The sequence below is a fragment of the Tachypleus tridentatus genome, chromosome 2, assembly GCF_004210375.1.
Source record: "Tachypleus tridentatus isolate NWPU-2018 chromosome 2, ASM421037v1, whole genome shotgun sequence".
Lineage (NCBI taxonomy): Eukaryota > Metazoa > Arthropoda > Merostomata > Xiphosura > Limulidae > Tachypleus > Tachypleus tridentatus.
The window spans coordinates 33,874,839-33,888,353 of record NC_134826.1 but is presented as its reverse complement, the minus strand read 5'-3'; the positions used below and the strand labels follow the sequence as shown (position 1 = coordinate 33,888,353).

General features: G+C 30.6%; 1 protein-coding gene across 3 annotated transcripts in view; it reads left to right on the top strand.

Annotated features, from left to right (window-relative positions):
• Positions 1–8,384, top strand: part of LOC143240623 (sushi, von Willebrand factor type A, EGF and pentraxin domain-containing protein 1-like) — a 178,587-nt gene extending 170,203 nt beyond the window's left edge. For 2 of the 3 annotated variants that reach the window (XM_076483363.1, XM_076483377.1), the window contains 2 exons: positions 871–1,059; positions 7,347–8,384. In XM_076483363.1, the coding sequence (XP_076339478.1) occupies positions 871–1,059; positions 7,347–7,558 (401 nt within the window). In that variant the 3' untranslated portion in view covers positions 7,559–8,384. Of the gene's footprint in view, positions 1–870; positions 1,060–3,984; positions 4,073–7,346 lie in introns of all 3 variants that reach the window. The other variant, XR_013021864.1, reaches the window with a different exon arrangement.
• Positions 8,385–13,515: the final 5,131 nt, after the last annotated feature.

The window sequence follows — 13,515 nt, the reverse complement described above, 5'->3', positions numbered from 1 at the left end:
AACTGCTCATTTGGGTTTACAAAATGTTTTTTACGTAGAGGAATGAACAACGTTTCAACCTTCTTCGTTCATCGTCAGGTTCATGATGACCGAAGAAGATCGAAATGTTGTTCACTCCTCTAGGAAAAAAAATTTTCTCAATCCAAACGAGAAGTTTTTACATATATAGTTCCAAGCAACTTATTAAAAAGCAAGTCAAAAGATAACATTTTCATGTCATTAAATTTAGAAAAATTAAATAAAAATTGCTGGTTTTAATTTGTTACTTCACTTATAATATCATTAAGTAAAAGCAGATGGTTGAAGTGTGATCATTTATTGATGAAAAATAAATAAATGATAATAATGATGAATAATTTTACAAGATATGAATTACCAGAAATTACTTGACACCATAATGTACATGAATTGGAGATAAGCTCATGTTCTTTAACAGGATTATAAATCTAACATCAGATGTGATATGTAATTTTCTTAAGCAGTATTTTGAACCTGATGTCACATATGAGCTCTGAAGTTCTTTAAGAAGGATTATAAATTTAAATCAGAATGTACCTTTTCTATAATTCTGAAACTTTTCATGTAATTAATATTGAAATGTGTTTCTAAGTTGGAATATCTTTTTCATTGTTCTTAAAATTTTATAATTCATATATAGTTACATTATTTTATATAAGATGCTATATACAGTTGATAAATTAGTAAATTCATTGTAACTTTTTAAATAAAATTCTCTGAAGTGTCTTATCACCTGTGTCAGTTTTGTAACAAAGAATAAAAAGCTCCTTACCAGAAATAACATTTTTTTTTAATTTCAAGCATTTTGTAGTACATCTGAAACAAGTAGTTTATTTGGTTCCCATGTGATAGGTTCCAAGTGCAAAGTAGAAACATTGTATAAGGAGCTACCCCCAGATATAACTCCAAATGTCACCAAGATGTTTTATGACACAAATGAAGAGGTAGATGTGTTTTGTCATAATGAAGAATTTATAATTGTGGAACCCACAGCTGTATATTGTTTAGCAGGAGGTAACTGGCATGTACCTGAATTGAAATGTAAGTTGTGTTACAAAAGCACTTGAGTTGCATTTCTTTTGGTATTAAATTGTTTTTTTTTATTGACAAATATGCTTGTGTAAATAATGTAATATAATAGTAACTATTAAATTCTTTAAAATTAGTTGTTTCTGAAAGTATGTTAGCAATATTATTGATTTTTATCTCATTTTTATCATATAAACGTTTATTATATTGATAACTTTGTACTGCAGCATGCAATTAGTTTAGACTAGTTCATGGGAAGACCTATACTACAAATGTTAGAGGAATATACTTCAAAGAAAATAAAACCAAATACAACCATTAACAACATTGAAAATATGACAAAACATACAGGTCAAATTAATTTCAGATCACTTTCAAAATGAACACAATTAGATTGACTACTTAACTTGAGTTACTTGGAGAAATTCTGTAAACCAAATTTTCAATTTGTGACAATTTATTTGAAAATACATAGTTTTTGGAGACATCAATCACATTGTAAGTTTATTTTTTATTGGAATGCCTTGTTTGTATTAAAGAAAGTCAAAAGTTTAGTTACTTCTGTCATGCTCAGTACCCTCTTAGAGTACATTTATATTTAACCATCATTATAACTATGCATTCAAATTATTTGTGGCCACATTTATTTTAATATTATCCTAATTTTTTATAAAATTTACTTTAAAATGGTTTTTTACAGTGTGTATTTTACTGCTCATTATTTTTATTAACTTAATTTAAGTTTTAGCATTTCTGTTAAATACTTGTTAAATTATCATATTTGTGAATTATTTATATATTCTGAAATGTTTCACTGTTTGAATTTTTAGTGCATTTGTCTATTGGTATTTTCAAATTGTCTATACAAAAACAAGGTGTTAAATAACTTCAGTTCATAAAAGTGAATTCCTCTATATGAAAAATATTATTGGAAGGAAAGGTTAGAGATTAATTATATTCAGTAAATGAAAAATATAAAAATTACCAGTAATTTAATTTTTTTCAGGAGTTGTATATGGGTAGATTCTTTACAGTAGATTTCTATGACCTGTTGCTGATAAATTTCAACATTAAACAAATGGCACATAGTCAACTTGTTTTATAATACCATTAAAATAAGTCAAACATGCATGCAAATGTCAGTTACACTGTTGGTTATCATAATTATATCCAGAGCTTTAAATAATTGTCTTTATTTTGTCAAATGTCCACACAGCTGGTTCAGTCACCTTAGAACCAACCTACAAGCTAAATTATTCTTCTCTACACTGTTAATGCAATACAGTTATGATAATTTCACTTTAAATATTAAATATTGCCACTATACACACTTTTCAGCTTAACTTGCAATCACAAAGTCTAGATCTATCTAAATGTATCTCTCACTAACATACTTGCTCTTTTCTTTTACTTCTGACTGTTTTTGAGTCACATATGTAGCCAGACTGAGGCCTAGAACTTTCCACATACTACAAGATATTATGATCCAGTAATACTCAAGAAAAACTTAGAAGGTTCTAGTAACATGAAGCGATAATATAACATGCACCAATTTACAATAATTGAACTAAAATTGTGATTTGCACAATTACATAAACAAACCAGCAATAAACTATCATATCTAAAAATAACTAAATTTAGCACTTTGACTATAGTTTAATTAAAACAGTTGTACATATCTAGCAGTTTTTAATCTTAATTTTTAATACATTTATACCAGACTTTTTATTTGAGATAGAATAAATTAAATGTCTTAAACACATGTACATTTTTACACACTGCATAATAAGAATTAGAATTTTTTATGAATTTGAAACACCATTTATATTTTAAAATGTGCTATAAAATGTAAACGTATAGGAATATACAAAACAAGAATGTGGTTGAGGTTCAATTTATTAAAGCTGTTATAATTATTATTGTAATATATTAGATCAAATAAATCAGAAATGTTTACATTTGTGACCAATATATGGTTGTTGGTTGTTGTTTTCCTCAGACTGCACAGTGAATTGAAAATGTACAAGACTATGCGTGAAGTATAAGAATCAGATTTTAATGTAGAAATAAACTGGTATAGCAATGTCGGTATTGAATGTTATTGGGTATGGCTGATTTGTGGAGGCTCTTACCTCAGCTTTAAGGGAAAATTTAAATTAAAGCTAGACAGTGGTAATAGCCAGGATAATTTAATGCAAAAGATATAAAATGTAGAGAAAAGGTTAGGCTTAATTGTTACTGTTGTAATGCTAAAAGTGTAAGAAATAAAATAGATTGCTTTAAGACACAAGTACAAATGGAAGTTTTTGATATAATGGGAATAACTGAAAGATGATTACATGTAGATGATTTTGATGACAGAAATTAATTTGAAATAAGAGTTATAGATTATTTAATAGGGATGGAGTACAAGAGAGAAGGGGAAGAGTGGCTTTATATGCAAAATGTGAGCTAGTTCTTGTTGAAGTTGAGTATATAAAAGATAAGGCAATGAGATTGAATCCATTTCGGTCTTTATTAGTAGATATAAAAAGAAAAGGCTTTAAGTGTGAATTTGTTACAGTCACTAAATAATACAGATGGAATTAGTAGAAAACTTTTACAATGGGATTAAGGTTTTAGCTGTTAATGAAGTCATAATTATGGGTTATTTCAATTTTAGGCATATAGATTGGAAAATGCTGAGAGTCAAATCATGAGGGAGTAAGGTCTTTGAAAACCTTTCAAGATGGTTTTCTTTACAATTAGTCAAGGAATTTGCTAGAAATAATGCTATTTCAAATTTATTTTTAACTTCCAATACAGAAATTGTTGAGAGGATGGAAATTGAGGAACAATTAGGTGCAAGTGATCATTGTTTTATTAGGTTCAATGTTTTGCTGTATATGAAGATCAGGAATAATAATGTTTTGATTGCAAATTTCAAATTAACTGAAGAAATGCAACAAGAATTATTTGTAGTGGATTGGGCAGCTGAGTTACTTCAAGACACTGATCAAATGTGGAAAATTTTTAAATATTCAAGGTAAATATATTTATTTTTGAAAGAAAAGGGTGGCTGCAAGTAAAAACCAGGTTGGCTCACAAAGAGTATGAGAGATGAAATTAGAGGAAAACATCATAAATTTAAAAACATTTTATTAACTGATTTCATGGGAGATACTGAAGACTATTTGAGATAAAAAAGAAGTTGGTCAAGCTTGAAATCAGAATATCTAAAATGATGTTTGAAAAAGTTGGCTAAAGGTGTTAAAATTATCAGTAAAGATTTCTTTACATACATTAAGTATAAACAAAATGTTAGGATAAAGATAGGACCCTTGAGAGACAATAAACAAAGGCTTATACCTGATGATTGCATAGCCAGGTTATTCTGCCTCTTTCTGATTTAGTAGTTTTCTTCATCTTGAACAGTTGATAGATGGAAACAAGGTTAGACAATACGATTGTATTAATTCTTAATTTCTTCAGAATATTTTGGAAGATTTAGAAATAAATAAGGCTCCTGGACTAGATAATATTTCCCCAAGGATTTTGAAGGAGATTAATGATTGAAAATTATATAATTTCACTCCTCCTCTCAAGCAAGGTAATGCAAATTGCTCCAGTAATTTTAGGCCTATTAGTCTTATCTCATTTTTGGGAAAAGTTTTGGAAAGTATGATATCAGGATTTTGAAACATTTGACAAAGTACTACATAAAAGGCTTGTAAAATAAATTATCTCCTTAGGTGTGAGGGATAAGTCAGGCATGCAGGACAGTTTTCCCAACTGGGGGGTTAGTACCCTGATCCCTACAAAAATGTAACATCATGTCTTTGTTATTAAGAATCAAAAAAACATAAACATAAATTTTCAGTGCGATGATTCTCAGAAAAAAGTAACAACTTATAGATATTAATTAAAAAAAAAGAAGAAAACTTTATTCTGTATATTCATTACTCAGCTGTAACGATACATTAAAGAAAAAAAATTGATACAGAATTGCATTGGTCATTGCATCATCTTGCTTGATCCCCTGTTCAATTGTTTACTGATGTGCATGCATTCATGCTTCAATGGTAAGGAAATGAGAGAAGAAGAAACAAAAGTCAAATCTTAATTTTGATATTCTTACAGTGATTTTTTCTGTTTCTCTATCCGATCCATATTTCTTCCATTTTCCTTCAATATAGTATTTTTCCTCGTCTTTCCTTACCCCCTTTTTTTTTCTTTAATCTCCCTCTGAGAGCATATGGATTTCTCCAGAGTGGAGGGTCATTTGACCTCCCATGCACGTAAGGCATGGGATAAGTTATTTAATTAATTGAATAGAAGATTAACTGGATATAAGAAGCAGAGGGTTATTATAAATAAAGTTCAGTCAAACTGGATTAATGTTACAAGTGAGATATCTCAGGTTTCAGTCTTGTGACCTTTGCTCTTTTTGGTCTCTATCAATGTCATAGATAAATGAATGACTAATAAATTAATTAAAGATTTTGGGTGCTGTTAGTTGTGAAGAAGATGCTGCTGCTTTATGAAAGGATTTATATCATTTGGTAAGTTTGGCAAACAAATGGCAGATGGAATTTAATTATAATAAATGCAAGATTTGGATTTTCATTATTTGAATTTTAAGAATAATTTTGATTGGAATAATCTTAATGTCATGAAAGAAAAGGATCTTAGTGTATTGGTTGATCAGTCTCTTAAGCCATCCAAACAGTATGTTGTTGCTACAGGTAAGGCAAACAGGATTTTAGATTGTATCTACAGAAGTGTTGAATACACACCTAAAGATGTTATAATTTCATTGTATAGGTCACTGGTTAGGCCAAATTTGGAGTTCTGTGCTCAGTCTTAGGCTCCTTGCCTTAGTAAGAACATTGAATTTTTGGATAAAGTTCAGAGGAGGATTATTAGAATGGTGTCTTGGATGGAGGATTTGACCTAAGAGTTATTAAGTTATTTGAAATTCTTTTCTATTGAACCAAGAAGAGTTGGAGAATGGGGATCTGATTGAGACATTTAAGAATGTAAATGGAATTGATAGTGTTCATATTTCATTTTTTTATATCTAATTACAAGAAAGTACAACTATAGAAATATTTGCAAGGTTGGAGTCATTTTTAGTTAAAGGTTTTCTTTTGTTAACTGGTCTCTGGAATGGGTTGCCTTTAAATGATGCGGAGATAGTAAATTTAACTTAGTTTTAAGAGAAAGCTTGATAAATATATAAGATATTGGCTTTAATGAATTTTATTCTTGATTTATGATAACTTAGATAATTGAACAACTGAGATGGATCAACAAGTTCCTTGATTTCCCTAAATATTAAGTTAATATCTAATCATAAACTTTATAATATTAGTTTCTTCCACAAACATGTGGGATATATGTTGTTGAAAAGCTTAAAAGGGTCTTAAACATTTTATTTATTCAATTAATAATATTGGTTTAAATGGCTTGGATTGAACAAAAATTATAGTTTTGTTTAGTGTATTTACTAAAGTTTGTTTTTATGATATATAATGCAGTAGAATTTCTATTAGTCTTTTTCAGTCAAGTGGCATTTAGGATTTTTGAAAAGTGTGTCTGTATCCTTCAATAAATATGAACATTGGAATACTATTATAGAAGTGTGTAAATGATGTATTAATCAGGTACAATAGCCAAGTTTATAGTGAATCAAATGACAAATAATAGTATTTCCTCAAGATATATTAAAGAATACAAATATTATTATAAATATATGTAAATGATATTTTAACCAAGGATAATGGCCATCTTTTTGATGACTTAAATGATATTTAAGAATCCTTTTTTTAAAATAAACATCAGTATCCACGAACAAATATAAATAGTATTGTAAAACTTTATAAATAGTATATTGTAATAACCAAACAGCCATGTTTATAATGAAACAAATTGCATTCAGGATTTTCTTTTAAAATATGCATCAGTATCCATAAGCAAATATAAGTATACTAAAAGTGTAGGAATATATTGTATGAACCAGGTGTAATAGCCATGTATGTATCTTATACAATGAGAATGGAAATTCTGTAAAATGTATATTTCATAAACCCATGTAAATAATGAGATTTACAATTTTTGGTGTGGAATCTAACCTTTACTGTATTAAATTTTTTTAACTTAGATTTTTAGAATGTTTGTATAAAAATATGTTACATAAATTAAGAAAGCAATACATTCCAGAACGTTTTGTGTATTTTTTTAATAAAATAAATATACATGAAATTTGTTTAGAAATTATTCTTTATAGGAGTGTTTGTATATTTACTGTTTTCCATTAGGTGAACGGGGATGTCGACCTTTGAGAAGTTCCCCTGGTTCTTCTGTTATCATTAAAAATCCAAAACCATATTACCTCTTTGGTGAAGCTATGATCTTGGAATGTCCTGAAGGACAATATGTGGAAAATAATGTTTTTCAGATTATCTGTTTGTCCTTCACCTGGTCACAGAGTTCTCTACCTAACTGTGTCAACAAAACAAATATGTCTTGATATATTATGTATTTGAGAGGTATTTGTCATTAATACTAATAGATTGCATTTAGTTTTCTTCTTTTTTTACTTTCAAATATCCAGTTGTATTTTCATAAAAGTTTTTATGAATTAGAAGAATTTCTTTTTCTTAAAAACTTAAATTGTATTTTCTTGAGTTAAGTGCTTATTTCACAAATAGAAAATTGTTTAAAAAAGGTAAATATAAAATCATTGAATACATTTAAGTTTTGATTTTATGAACCTAATTTCTCTCTGTTTATAGATTATAAGAATATGCAATCACTGTTTTCTGAAACACAAGTTTACAATTGATTAAGTAACTACATTGCACATGAATAGAAATATTGAACTAAAATATCCATAGCTAGTTATTTTAGGAACACAGATCTCATTTTTGTATTGTTTTACAGATCATTTAAGGTACTTGAACTCACTGAATATTTCCAAGTAGTTTTTAATGTTAAAATTTTAAAGTTTAAAATGCAAGGTCAGAATTCTTATGCAATTTTCTAGCTTTTAATGAAATATATGTATTTAATATTTTATAAAATAAGTGTTAAGGAATGGTTTTAATACATGAACATAAATTAGCTTCTACATTTACTTATTTTATTTGATTATTCAGCCATAATTGAAAATGAGTGAATGTGAATGTTTACCAAAAGTATTCATTAATTGTATGGACAACATTTCATTAAAATTTAGAAAAACACTTTTTAGTAATCTATAAATAACATTTTAACAACATATTCCTCACTTTATTTCAAAACTTTTAATTGTGAAATAAAATGTATCAATAATAAAAACTAATATTTAAAGATCATTGGCTCTCAATGTGCCTTTTTTATTATATATCTAAAGCTCTTTGTCAATTTTATAGGAGGCTAATTTTTACAGTAGATGTCTGTGTAATGTTGTTGATAAATTTCAACAATACATGAACAGTACAGTACGACTTGGTTTTGAGTTAAAATAACAAACAAACATATATGTATGTATATACATGTGTATATATATATATATATATACACTGCTGGCCAAAATCTTAAGGCCAATGAACATAAAGAAAAAATATGCATTTTGCATTATTAGATTCAACCACTTATTTGAGTAGAGCTTCGAAAGATGAAAATAAGAAAAATAAAAATAAAAATAAAAACTTCTTTTAGCATTTAATAGGGAAAATGTAAACACTATGAAATTAGCCTAAATACTAGCTGGGCAAAAGTTTAAGGCCATACCAAAAAGAAGTCCTAAACAGGGTAGGAAATGCCCAACAAGAGGTCCCAGTAGTGAGTTGCACAGCTGTCATTGCGAATAACTGCAAACATTCGCTTTGGCATGGTCGATATAAGCTTTTGCAGAAGGCTGGCTGGAATGTTATTCTAAATGGTGAAGATGGCTTCATGAAGATCATGCACTGTTTGGAATTAACATCCATTTCTATAGACTTCTCTTTCCATCCACCCCCAAACATTTTCAATGGGGTTCTGTTCAGGCGAACACACTGGATGGTCCAAAAGAATCACGTTGTTCACCATGAAAGAGTCCTTTGTCCTGCAGAAAGATCCAGTCATTTCCACACAAGCAAGGGCCTTAAGTCAAATAGGATGCTCTCTCCAACATGCCCATGTAGCCAGTCACTGTTTGATGTTCCTGTATAACCTGAAGCTCCATTGTTCCATGGAAGGAGGAAGCACACCAGATCACGATGGAACCTCCTCCACTGTGTCATGTAAAAAATTTCTCTGGTGGGATATCCTTATCATGCCAATAATGTTGGAAGCCATCTGGACCATCCAAGTTAAACTTTTTCTCATCAAAGAACAAAACCTTTGTCCACTTTTCTATGTCCCATGTTTGGTGCTTCTCAGCAAAGTTTAACCAAGCTGTTTTGTGGTGTGGAAGGAGGCTTGGCCTTTGAAGACATTTACAGTTTTTAAAACCTTTCTCTCATAGATGTGATCTTATTGTTCTTGACCTGCATTCTCTGTCCATAAGGGCCTTAATCTGGTTTGACGATCGGCTGGTGTCTTACCAGACAACCCGTCAAATCCTCTGCTCAATGCTGGCGAAATTTTCTTGGGCAGACTACTTGAAATTCTTGTTCTGTATCCCTCAGGGTCTTTTAAGAAATTTGCAACAGCAGTTTTACTATGCCCAATCTCACCAGCGATGGCACGTTGAGAGAGACCTTGCTTTTGCAACTCCACAATTCTGCCACGTTCCAACCTTGTCAACTTTTTAGCCTTTGCCATCTTTTTACCCAATGTAACACAGGAGATGTCAGTGGGAGATGTTAATAATGCTAATACTTGAACACAAATGACTAAATTTCGTTACGTGTTTACTGATTAATGCTTCGTTTCAGTATGGTCTTAAACTTTTGACTAGCTAGTATTTAGTCTAATTTCATAGTGTTCACATTTTCCCTATTACATGGTAAAAAAAGTTTTTTATTTTTATTTTACCTTTTCTTATTTTCATCTTTTGAAGCTCTACTCATATAAGTGGTTGAGTCTAACAATGCAAAATGCATATTTTTTCTTTATGTTCATTGGCCATAAGATTTTGGCCAGCAGTGTATATATATTGTCCAACTGAAGTCTAGAACTTTCTGCACATGATGAAACTTCATGATTTTAACAATACACACATGAAGCAATGAGCAGTTTGGAATATTCCAGGAGCATCACATAAATTCACAGCAATTGAACTACAGAATAATAGATTTGTAAACAGTTATGTGAGCAAACCTGCAATAAATTATCCATTCTGAAAATACTAAATTTAACATTTCTGCTTCAAAACTAGTTAAATCATCATTCTCATATAGAATTTACATCAAACAGTTGTGTATGTCCAACACTCTTACTGATAAATCTAGATTACATAAACATTGAGAAAGATTTGAACTACAGGTTGTCAAAACAGTAATAAATATTGTGTGATGTACTAAATTTTGGTGATTAAATAAATCTCTTGTAGTATTATAAATATATTTAAATGATCTGTACTTGTTTACAAATACATGTAAACAAAGTTTGTATCATTTCACTCTTATGCTCACACTTTAAGATTAATTGCACACATAGTTAACTTAGTCTTTACCATTTTCTTGTTAATTCCCATGCATTATTGTCTTTTTGAGTTTTAATTTGATATTTTTGAAAAGGTATTGAATTTATAGTAATTGAAATGAAGTCTGACGAAATTTTGTGACATATTTTGAACAATTCAAAAATGTTTCCAGCTGAAGGAAGGTTAGAAGTATGCCACAAAATGCTACTACAACATATATTTCACTTTTCAAAGTTAGAAGAAATTCGTTTTACAAGTCAAGTATTCCAAATATTGCCTTTATTTTTAAATAGGATGATTTTTTTAATAACTTATTATCAATTGTGACTCCAAATGTTGCATATCTCATGTGCCTATATATTATAAAAAATATTAAAATTATTCTAAATTGTACTTTGGAATATACTAAATCCAGTCAAGGATGTATGCTCAATTTATTCATAGGAATTACTTTCTGTAGCTGTTTTCAATCATCGAAAGTTGACATTTTTTAACATTGAAATTTATCTCCAATGGATGCTCACTTTTCACATTACTAATAGCTTTCCTTTATTTGTTCTGCCTTTTGTACACACACACACACTTCGGGGGTTCCCCTCTAATATCACGAATTCCTGGCATGTCCACGTGGTTGAGGTGTTTGACTCGTAATCCGAAGGGTCGTGGGTTCGAATCCCCGTCGCACCAAACATGCTAGCCCTTTCAGCTGTGGGGCGTTATGATGTTTCGATCAATCCCACTATTTGTTGGTAAAAGAGTAGCTCAAAATTTGGCGGTGGATGGTGATAACTAGTTGCCTTCCCTCTAGTCCTACACTGCAAAATTAGGGACGGCTAGCACAGATAGCCCTCGTGTATCTTTGTGCGAAATTCAAAAACAAACAAACAAACTAATATCACGTGTTTATTGGAGAATAGTAAGCCCCACACTTCAGACACACGCGCTGATTGGCTTCTTCATGGAAGGGAGAGAAGGGGTGATGTCATCAAAGATGACGAGGCCATAGTTCTGAGTTTGGTGCCAAAGAGCTTGTCTTTAGTGACGAGTTACTACGCCATCACGATAGGCTACCATGAAGGATGTTACAAAGTAGAGAATGTGTTTTTACATAATATCATAGTTTCAATAGTACCATGAGTTCAAAACATGTCTTAACAAAAAAATATTAACCCAGTAACGTTGTTATAATAAAAAAGCTGGACAAAATAATTCTTTTTTTTAATTTATTTTTTCATAATAAAGATTTTGCAACCTGATCTGCTCAGAAAGACACATCTATTATGGATGTATTTACATTAAAATGTTTAAAAACAAAATCATGAACAATCATATCATGACTATCTTTATGAGGTCCTAATTTATATATGTTTCATTTTGAAACATGACAAGGGTAACACTATGTAACAAAAATATAGAAGTGGCTTGCTGTCTGGTGACTTGGAACACTACTAGCTGTGGTCTTGTATAACAGGTAGGAACTTCAGGTTGAATTTGTGTTAATACCTGATGCCCAGAGGTGATAGAGAAAAACGTGAGCATGGTGGTGAGTCGACTGGCTGTTCTTCGGTTAATTGTTCTTTATCGGCCTGTAATGATTTGTTTCTTCTTTCAATTTTCGTTTGTGTCTTTTGAGTGCTTGTGGACTGGTTCTCTGTTTGAACTGATGCATCGATAGTTGTAATGTGAATGGTTTGAGTCTGGCTGGTGGTTGTGTTTCGTGAAGCTAGAACTGAGGTCTGGCAGGAGCTATTGCTTGTCTTCCTTGGATAATTAAGTCTTGGCACGTTGCTGGCAGTGGAAGTTGTAGACGTGGAAGTTGAGTTACATGAATCTGCTTTCATATTTTTCCTGGCTGGTTCTGGATCTGGTGTTATTTCAGTGGTTGACTGTTGAAAGTTCTCCGTTGATTGTCTATGTTGTCTGGACAATTTATTAGACCACGAGTTGGAGGATCGGCGATGCGGGTGTTCGGCACTGAAGTGAAATATGTGATAGTAACACCCGTTATGCAAAATACAGTCAGCACTATACTTCGAAGTTGTCACTATCTTCATGAAATAAGTGGGCAGGTTGGTCTGTCTGGAAAATATTCGATGTACAGTGTATACCTTGGTCTGGGTTTGACATTCGATGGCTTGTTTGATTTATTCTAGTTGAATGGTTGGGTTGATGCCCCTGAGGAACAAGAAAAAGTTTAATCCCCATGCTGGGAATTGAACGCGGCCCAACCTCCAAACGGTTTCTCGTACTGCCCAACCCGTGATATGAGTCATGGGTCAAAGGCATGCCATTGTGTTTGTTGTCTTGTATTCCAAAGTTTAATGAACTATTATTTTAGGAATTTATGTCAGTAAGTTTGGAATCAAATTGTAGATTATAATTGAAACTTTAATATTAAATATAAATTATTTTCTAATTCAAAAGTGAATGTTAAAAAACACAAATATACATTTTAGTGAGTCTCGTGGTAGGTTGAATGCAGCACTATTTAAAATTAGATGTTTGTTATGTCAAAATACTAAGTTTATAGTTTTATACAAATTAGAAACTCAAATTGCCAGTACTAAAAAGCTGGAATATAAAATAAGAACCTTATATCTCTTTATTTCGCTGAGATAAGTTTTATGTACTGAATCAAACACAGTTTACTTCTTTCCACTTTTGGAAATGGCCCCTTATATACATTTATTTCAATATATGGCATGTGAATAACCAATCGACAGCTTAGAATGTACCTTAGTGGTTTTCTTTGCCATTTTAATTTCTGAAAAATTATGTTCTTTCGAACCAAGATTTCAAGAAAGTAAGTGTCTTCAGTCTGCTCGAAGTTTTATATATTTTTAAAACGTAAATACATCATACTTACTAAGCTT